Raw genomic sequence first — 10,433 nt, 5'->3', positions numbered from 1 at the left:
GGGGGTGCAGTGGAGACAGCTGAAGACGGCCGAGAATGGGAACCTGAAGATGAGCAGTGGGACACTGAACTGCACACAACAGGTCATTCAGCAACAGGGTAGACAGACTATGCAGCACTGAAGATAGAGCACATGAACATTCATAATGAATGAAAGGTTAGCTTTCTTCCAACTGCAAAACACATGAACAAGAATCTGACCAAGTACACAAGGCACACAAAACAAACATATTCATCTGGAGCTGCGTCATATGTGGGACTCATTCACATTCTGTTATAATAGCAATGACACACACAAAAAACAACAACTAACCATTCCCTCAATCACCACACAAAAATTATAAAAATATTGGGAATTTGCTTCTTTTGCAGAAATGGCCATACTAGAACTAGAAACTAGAAAGAAAGCAAGTCAACTTTTTCTTAACTAAACTATAATTTATTTAACTCATTAAAAGGTGACATACCAAAATGAGTTCCACAGCAACATGTTTCACTATCTCTGTCCCTGATTTCATCAGTCCACTCCTATAAATAGTTTCAACAGCAAAGGAGGCCATTCTGAGATGCCATCAGACCCCTAATAGAACTGCTAAGCAGAGCATGTACACTCTGAGCTGATCACACTACTTGCCACACACACAGTCCGCCAGAGACATGAGCCCATTACCTTTTCTCTGGGTCTGGTTAACCTTCCAATCTTCACTCTGTCACTGAAGCAGTGCAGCCAGGGCCAAGGCAGAGTAAAACCTGGGTCTTGTAAGAGCACACTCACTAGCCCTGAGAAAGAGGGTGGGCAACCTCGAGGGCGGGGTCACAGTGAGCACAGCACAGTTAAGCTGTGGCCTGAGGAGTGGAGGGGGTAATGTAAGAGGAGACCGAAGAGAGTGGCAGCTGCTGAACAGTGGTTATAAATAGAATGTGTTCATCACATCAATTGCCACTGCCACTTCTCCCTGTCAGCCTCTTGTCCTTCTGGGAGTCAGAAAAACAGTATCCCTCTTCAGGCGCTTTACCAACTGTTATCTTTTATAACCCCCCTCACATACACACACATAACCCACCTATTTTAAGGAAATCCAAAACTATAAGAGATAGCACAAACACATAGATTAAGCAATCCAACAAATGCCTACTACCTACATCTAAATCTATATACAGCTAATTCTGTACAAACCTCCAGAAGGAATACATAAATGACAAATATGAAATAAATAATATAAAAGTACACTTTTGTGGAACATTTTATCTAGTGACCCCAAAATGTATTTCACATTTGCTACAAAAAAGTGTTCTTCACATTTTCCACCACAAGAGGGAGCTTTAAAACAATAAACTAATCTCTTACATACACTAACCGAGTTTCAATATGTTGTACTGTTCAATGTAAACGCTAAGGTATAACACTATCCAGTGATTGCAGACATGTTGACCTAAAGCAAAGAGTATATCAAAGTTTTAAGGGTTTTAATATGAGAGACATACACTGACCAGTATTGTTTTACAGTGTGTTTATAGTTTGTTTGCATCATACCCAAGGACACATTAGTATTTGAATGTTAGTTTCACACAACGTAAGACAGATGGGACCATATACATCAACAATGTAGAGTTGTCATTAAAGCTGTCATTCTGTTTCAGTGATGACAAGAAGCTGCACAAAGACACTGAAAGCAAGAGCACAGAGGAAAATGTCAAGTGGAACTAAATTGAATGAATCATCTTCTTTAGGCTGTCATAGAAGATCATCTGCCTTCATCTTACCCCATCCCTAGCATCCTCTTCAGTCACACCAACCCTCTGCTTGTCCTTCCTCACTACACTCTCTGAATCTCCTCTGTGGTTTCCCTGCTGCCTGGCAGCTCATATTCAGCGTCAGTTCATTGAATATATCCACTAAACTTCTGTGAATGTCCAAACCATCTCAACATTGCCCCTCTAACTTTGTCTCCAAACCACTTAACTTGAGTCATCCTGGTCACTCCCAACAGAAATCTTAGCATTTTCGGCTTTGCTTCTAGTCTTTTTGTTAGTGTCACTGTCACAGCAATTGTCACCACCATCTTGTAGACCTTGCCTTCTACTTCTATCCTTCATCCAAATCACCCTGAACTCATCTTCAGCCCAACATGGCAAAGCACAAGACATTCTTACCAATTGACTGCTGCATGCATCAGAATATGCCCACAACACACAGGATCCCAAGGTTATGCTGCCAGAAATCACAGGACACCCTCAAAAGACCATGCTCCCAAAGAGGTGATTTCAATGTTGCGACTGATCAATACAGTTACGTCCATAAGTCACAAGACAACCAAACAATTTTTTGCTATTTTCAGTCTTTACACAGTAGACCAAGCAAGACAGGTGTGAAAGAAGACTTTCAACTTTAATTCAGAGTTTAACAAAAATAAATATATACTGAGGTAACAGTTACAGAGTTTTATAAACAGTCTTTCATTTTTTACAGTATAAAAGTAGTTGGACAATTAACTTAAAGTTTCATGGAAACGTGAAGCCTGTTTTTTCATTATTAAATCAAGCACATAAGAGTTTCAAAGTGTTCAGCTTGCATTTGGTTCCTGTTCACCGGAACTTTCAGTCTAGGAAATCGATGCAAGTGAAGAAGGCCATCAAAAGGCTGAAAATTCAAGACACACTTATTTTCTTGATTAAGAAAAAGAACTTCACATCAACTACCCAAGTCAGGAACATTCTCAAGGAGTGTTCTTTTAGAGATGCACTATTTTCAACTCTATAATAACTCAAGAGATAAATGTAATGACATTTATAGCAAGGTGCAAGCGACCGGTTACACAAAAAAAAATAGGAAGACCAGATTAAACTTCTAAAAAAAGAAGAAAAAAACTTAAAGAGTCTGCACAGTTTTGAAAAAGATGGTGATAGAGGGTTATGCTATGTTTACTGCAAAAGAAACCCAAGGGTTTCTCAAGATGAAAAACTAAAATGAAAAAAAAAAAAAGGTTCAAGCCAGTCTGCCCAAGTCAGTCACATGATCACAATCCAGTCCAGCAGAGAATCATTTTCGGTTACTGAAGACAAACTTTACGGCACAAAGACTCAAACAGAAACTTGAGGTTGCTGAAGTAAGAGCTTAGTCGAGCACCTCAAGGCAGGAAAAAGCATAATTTCATTGACTGCAAAGGACTTCCATCCAAGGTTTAAAAACAAGTTGTACTTAAAATTGTTTGTTAAATGAGTTTCTAGCCTCTGAAAATACAGGACTATGTCCAATATGTTCAAATGCTTAAGGACATAACCAACAAACACTCTTGTTTGTTTTTGTATGACTACAGGTAAAGCCAGTCAGGTAACTCAAAGCTGAAAGGTAAGGCATCTCACTACAATCCGGAAGTATTGTTAAATGGAAAATATGTAAATGTAGAAACTGGTTTGGTAAGGTAGGCCAATTATGGCACATACCTTCCAATAACCAGCTATCATCTGGCTTTTCATTTAGTTCATTCACAATCATTAAAACTAAAATCTTTTTTTTTTTTTTGCCTTTAGAAGTAATTAATTAAATTATGTTTAATGTCCAAAACGCTATAAATAGTTGCATAGCACTTTATCTCATGGTGAGCTCAGAAGTTTGCATTAGCACTTAGCAAGATCCAGTAAAACACACAGCCTGGCTCATCTATCTAGAGCAGACTGCTAATCCCCAGAGTCTGTTACTAGGACACAGCAAAGTGTCGACTGTTTGTCTACACACAGTTGCTGCAGACTAAAGATTAAGGACTCTATATATGTCATAGACACTACTGATTCTGACCCAGTTATGCCTCCATACTATCAAAGCTGTTTGAATCATATTATTAAGCTGTAGCATGAATCAGACTACCACATTTTTAGAACTATACAGATTATTTTAACTATGACAGACATATAACATAGCAAGAATTGTTATATTGTGTTTCATATTCATTGAGAGGGTTGATGTTTATAAATTCAATTCTCCATATTGTTTATCCTGAAAAAGAAATTCAGTAATTGCTTGAGATTTTTCGTCAGTATCTATGTCTTTGCAAGCTTAAAGTAGAAATAAATTATGGGACATCATTCTTTACTGTCAAAATTAGAAGAGATGACCCAGATTTTAAGTCGGTTAAGTAAACAGGGCTGGACATAATTTTTAAAGCAGACTATGTAAAAATGTAGGAGAAGCAAAAACTCAGTGCATAATTCAGGTTTAAATTATTTTAAAGGAGTTGCATAAATCTTGACATATTTCACTTAAGAAATCTGGTGGCTAATTCCTTTTAAAATTTCTTGCAAGTATCATTATATCACTCAGAGGCACGCACTCATATACAGCAGGAAGAGGACTATGAGTCAGGTCAGTCATATTATTCAAGCACACAGAAACTCAGTGTCTATAACGAAGAAGTTACTGTGAGGGGGGGAAAAAGGGTCGTGTTTTTTGGCTTTTACCCAATGCTTAAAAGGTTAACATGCTCAGTGGTGCATAGATGAAGGCAATTTAAGTTTGGTGCAGGGGTTAGTGCTGTTTGTTGATAGGGATCTTCCACTGACTATTTGAATACCAAATATGAAACACTTTGACATGGTATTCATTTAATCCAAGTTCATTTGAATTGCTGTAGATTATATTTGTTTTAATGACAGCTGCATAGAACTGTTTGTAAAAGGTGAAGGACATACGTAGCCTTCGAGCAAACCCTCTGACAATACAGTAATCAGACACGACACAATAATGACAAAGAAAAAAAAACAACAGGCAGCAAACTGTGAGAGAGCAGGTGTTTAGCCGATACCAATCCTAGCCAGTTTTTGTTCAGTAACAGGCTTATTATTCTTGTATTCTCACAGCAGTCACAAAGATTGTCAGTGGTTGCTTGGCAACTTGACAATGATGACAAGATTTGACAAAGTCAATGCTCCTTGCCAAGAAATAACGCTCTTTAAAAACACAACTTATCCTTTCTAAAGCATCATTACATAAAGGCATAGATATAATGTCTTCATTTGAGAGATTTAGTGGTGATGACTGATATTTTTACCTCTCTCTTTAAACAAAAGAAAAAGAAAAAAAAACCCTGGGGGAGCTGCTTCCCCATTCCATGTTTTATGCTAAGCTAAACAAAACAAACCATCTCCAATAGTAGTAAACTTTTAATAGACTAATGAAAAGACAGTGAATAAGTATATTTTAAAAATATATTAAAAAAATTAAGCCAATAAACAAAATTACTATATGTTGGTGCATCATATGGTCTCGTACTGTATTGCAGAGCTCTAGATCGAGAATCCAGAGCTTATTATAACCACCTAAAAATAGTGCTGCTGGTTCTAGGTCAGCCTCACATGCACATTTTGTGCTTTTTCAAAAGGCCTGTCTTTTTGATCGTCAAGATTGCTTGAATGTAGGACAAAGTAGACAGTCACTTATTTCAGGGAAGCAACTGGGCTGTGTACACATTCATTTAAATAGTTCTAGCTGATGTATTCTAACAGAATGGAGAAAATGGGTCTTATTCACTAAGAGACACACAGTGCATAAGTATATGCACTGTGTGTAAACTGTATGTATGAGTTTCATGCACAAATCAGGAATTTATCAATATTTTTGTACCCGAATTTGTTCATACTTTATTAACAAACTTCTGACCAGGTGTACCATCTAATGAAGCTGTCTTGGGAAATCTATGGTCTTTAAAATTAATACTACAAGTCCTACTACTGTTATTTTATCATCATCATTATCACCAACACCAACTCCTTTTGAATATTACTTTTTTTTTCAAAAACATCATTAGTTAGAAATGAGCAAAATTACAATTAAATTTTAAAAAAATGAAAGTTGTATTTAAAGAAAACTACATCCAAAAGTGAAAAGGGTATGCTTTGACCTTTTAATTTAAACATATTCCAGTATTTCCATTACAGCTCCAAACATCACTAATGTGCCTTCATAAGCAGCACATACTGCCATCCCCAACCAAAGTTTATCTTACCAACTGTATAAACTGTATTATGAAAAACAACAGCAACAACAAAATGCTTGTATTCAGGTGTTTGTTGCACCAGCTAATAAAGAGTTTAACTCTATGCTCCTTCACTTGTTGCACACGATTATCTGGATGAAAAGAACTGAATAGGCAGGCAGCCAAGTCTTACAAGACCATATGGCCATGTGTTGTGGCGGCATTCGGGCCGTTGTTTCCTTCAGCGTCCCATTGTTTGGTGTCAAAAGGACTGGGGGGGTGGGAGGGGGATTATATGTACACCAGAACATATTCTCTCTTTCAAAACACACACGGAGACACTCCCCCATACATGCGAGTACAAAATCACATTACCAATGTCATTACAACTCCACCCATAATGCATCCGTTTTTAGTCTATTAAAGGTCAGTGCAAAAGTACATACTTAATACAAAATAACAGAAAAAGGGTCTTTTGTAGTCATTTTAAAAAGATTCACCCCAAGTACATGTGTATTTACAGAACAGATCCACTGTGTTTCTCAGTGGAATTCAAGTAAACACAATGAGTTCAAAAATTTTAAAATCTCAGATAATCCAACATTAAAAGCAAACAAGCCACAAAATCAGGTTCTGGTATTAAGAATAATGTGATGACACAGAAATAGATTAGCATCAAGGGTAGAGTTTTTTTAAAAAGCAAAATAATATTCACACAACAGACCAATTCAACAGTACTACTTACATCTTTGCTTAGGTCTTCAGTGGTCCTCAACCAGCTGCGGTTCAGCTCACTCAGCTCGAGAATTGGCTGCACTTTTAGTCGTACTGAATCTCCAGACTGACGAATCATCTCCACAATCTCGTCTCTGTTTTTGTTCTCCACATTAATCCCATTGATTTCTACAAGCTTGTCTCCTGGAACCAGGCCCAGAGCCCGATCCTTAGTCCCAACCCCTGGTTCGGCAAAGTGTACAACACGCCGGCACACCCCACCATCAGACTGCCTGTCTACCATGGTGGTTCTTCGCAAAGAAAAGCCAAAGTCCCCAGTGCTGCGTCGCTGTACCTCAAGTTCTCTTGGATCTGGTACTGGTGGAGAGACAAGTGCAGGCAACTGTAGGTCTGCACCAGGAAAGGTCTTCTCCACAATATCAGGAATCTGAACTGTGATGGTGCCCTTTGAACTCGGGTGTAACTTTGTAGATGGTGTAGTCCAGTTATGGCCAGAAAGCTCTGAAGCATCCAAAGCATTGTCCTTTGGGGTCACCTGAGTTAAGGTAGCTACTTTCCTCTGGCCCACCACTGTATTCACCTTGGCCAGTTCCCCAAATTTAGCTGCCCTCTCCTTCACAGAGCTGCGATTACTTAACAGCTCAATTCCCTTTACATCTTCAGAGGTGCTTGCACTTATTTGCCCCACAGTGTTGTGATGACGCTCAGCATCAACGTCTGTCAGGTAGAGTTCCGTGTTACTGGCCACCTTAATTGGGATAGGGCTAGAAATCTCCAACTTGCTCCTAGATTCCTTCTTGGAGTTTCCTCGAGTAAGTGGGAATAAGCCTCTACGTATGCTCATCTCTTCTAGACTCTTTAACTCAGACTGAGACATACGTTCTTTCTTTTCTCTTTTGTCTTTCTTTTCCTTCTTGCTCAAATCCCTTTCCTTCTTGCTCAAATCCTTTTCCTTGTCCTTGTCTTTTTTCATTAAGTGAAACATGATTAAACTATTCTGTAGTTATTTAGCAACTGATTAATTTATCATGAGAACCTTAAATTATTAGAAAAAGAGGCTGATGACAGCAGCTGAAAACATCAACTCTGGGTTTGGATCTCTCTTAGTGATATCTGTAGAGAAAAGAAACAAGAGGTGAACACAGACTAGCTTTGATGAAAGCATAACAGAGTGCAAGAACCTTGTGTTTGTCAGAGTTTAACTAAGTAATTGGCAAAAAGATTCAGTCAGTAATTAATCATAAGTATGACATACACATGACTAGCACATCTGTGAAAGCACAGATAATGCTGAATGGTAGAAAGGCATATACAGAAAGGCTGAAAGTCTGGTGGTGCTGTGGTTTGTGGTTTATGCCTAAGAGCAAGAAGTTCCTGGGTTCAAATCCACACTTTCTCTGTAGAGTTTTAGCTGTAGGTGTGTCTGTGAATGGCTGTCTGGCTCTGTATTAGTTCTGCAATACATTAACAACCCCACAGTGGACGACTCAATGGATGGATGTACGTACAGCTGTAAGTGTCAGGGAAGTCTTTCTTTATTTCAACAAGACAATGACAAGCCCAATTCTGCAGACATTACAACAGCATACCTCTGTGGTAAGAGTTTAGCTGCTAAACTGGACTGGCTGCACTCCACACCTATCCAAAAACAACACCACTGAAAATATTTAACACATTATACAATGAAAAGGAAGATTTATACTGTTGTACAGCTGAAGTCATATCAAAAAAAAATATTAAAGCTGGTCTGATCTTCTCAGTTCCTAAACCATTGCAGAAACCACAGATAAATAGGAACTGCTGTGGTCCTGACCTGACTTGTTGAATTATGTTGCTGGCATCAAATTAAAGACCACTAGATTTAATAAAATAAAATAAAAATAAAAAATGAAAATAAAACATCTCAATTTTAACAACTCATGTATTATCTTTGTACCATTTTCAGTTACAGAGTTACAAAGTTCACATGGTTTGCAAATCATGTCATTCTGTTTTTATTTACATTTCACATGACCTCTGACCTTCTTGAGAAAAACATAATCCACATTTAAAACTTGGATTTGAAGTCCTTTCTACACCTTGGGGTTAAAAACATTTTTAAAAAAAAAACGTTATCAAACTGCAGAGCAGTATCACTATTTTTATTTCAGTATCAACCTATTATCTAATTCAGTTCAATAGAAAAGTAGCCTGTATATATTTGGGTGTGTATAGGAACTGGTATCCCCCGCTGTAGTATCAACAAACGAAACATGCACCCTAGATAAGGAATGTGATCTTATCTAAAACTTATCTTTGACACACCTCAATCTATCCTACATAATAACATACAGTGTTTTAAAGAGCGTAGCTTTCCTGCTCTCAGATACTCAGCATCATCACTAAATGATTGAAAACTGAAGCTATGTGCATGGGAGCCTCCACTAAGCTCCATATGTATAACGAGAAGCCATGCTGAACAGTAAACTGTAAATTCAAACCTAATCCAAGCTAAATCACATGCTCTTAGAAGAAAGCTATGAAATGTCCGAAAGCAACTCAGTTTATCTTACAGTTAACATTTAGGTATGCATTTTCGTCGTATTTTATTACTGGAAAGCGCAGTTTGGTCTGTTGTTATTAGTTTTTCGTTTTCTTGAACTTTAAACACTACGCATAGGTTGTCGACACGGCTAGTCCTGAGCTTGGCCATAATGCTCTCCCTTTAAGCTGCTTTGCCCTCATTCTTTAGCAGTGATAAAGAGTGTACTAATGTCACTCACGATAAACGATACAAATTAAGTAACACTGTAACATATGACAATTCCTACCTGTAATTGCCTAAACATGACAGCGTTGTAGTCTTACTACAGGTTTTCGGCATTTTCCAATGAATTGTCAGCAGGTGCGACAAATGCTTTTGTGATGCTTTCAAATGCTTGCAGTAAGCTCCGACTTCTGATTACTTTGACATAAGCGACCTGCGGGGAAGCAGCTATCCTCGTAAAGAAATAAACACAAAAAACTTAGAAAATGATGTCGTACATCAGATGATTAATTCATTTTCCCCCAAACAGCTCAATAGTTTTAATAAACTTAAGTAGTCTCCTCATTACACTTTAAAATATATATTATAAAGAGGGAAAGCTGAAAAACAACCTCTCTCTTAATGGTCTTAATTGGAAACATGGGGGGGATTAGTCCTCAATGATAGTAGGACGATTTAGATGTCCAAAATGTAGGCTAACGCTCTAAATTTTAATAAATCCAACAGCACATGAAAGCTCCGGAAGACTACACTGGACAGCAGTGACCCCTCCTGGTCTTTATTTTAACCATACAAAGGATGTAAGCACAGATATTTAGTTCCAAGCTGCCCAGTTTTTCGTAGAGAAAAACTTATATTGTTAACATGTTGATTTCACATTGGATAACACATAAAGTGTTTTGCAGCTAATGAGTTACAGTCCAGTGACATTGGAGTTACAGTCACTGACATACAGACTTTAAACCCAAACAGAATCTGAGTTGTGGTGAATGGTTATTTTAAACATTATTTACCTATTTATATGGAATTCTTTAGGATAATTCCTCCTACAACAATGATGAGTTGATTACAGCATATGTTAGAACTCAATTTGCAAGATCAATTGCATAAAATGTTTCACCTCATTTGCATCATTTCTTCCTTCTCCCAGCAGTTTCAATATACACATACATAATGAACTCCAGATAATGCCATATGTTTTGC

The 10,433-nt window shown here is 37.7% G+C and overlaps 1 protein-coding gene across 2 annotated transcripts in view; it reads right to left on the bottom strand.

Moving 5' to 3' along the window:
• LOC102209186 (unconventional myosin-XVIIIa-like) overlaps positions 1-9,597 on the bottom strand; it is a 57,434-nt gene extending 47,837 nt beyond the window's left edge. For both annotated transcript variants that reach the window (XM_005737880.1, XM_013912084.1), the window contains exons 1-2: positions 9,514-9,597; positions 6,714-7,816 (exon numbers count right to left, since the gene is read on the bottom strand). In XM_005737880.1, coding sequence (XP_005737937.1) covers positions 6,714-7,688 — 975 coding nt within the window. In that variant the 5' untranslated portion in view covers positions 7,689-7,816; positions 9,514-9,597. The remainder of the gene's footprint in view (positions 1-6,713; positions 7,817-9,513) is intronic.
• Between the last annotated feature and the right edge of the window lie 836 nt (positions 9,598-10,433).

Source organism: Pundamilia nyererei, unplaced genomic scaffold (genome assembly GCF_000239375.1).
Source record: "Pundamilia nyererei isolate P.nyererei 1_Seehausen unplaced genomic scaffold, PunNye1.0 scaffold00080, whole genome shotgun sequence".
Taxonomy (NCBI): domain Eukaryota; kingdom Metazoa; phylum Chordata; class Actinopteri; order Cichliformes; family Cichlidae; genus Pundamilia; species Pundamilia nyererei.
This window is presented reverse-complemented; position numbering and strand designations above follow the sequence as displayed.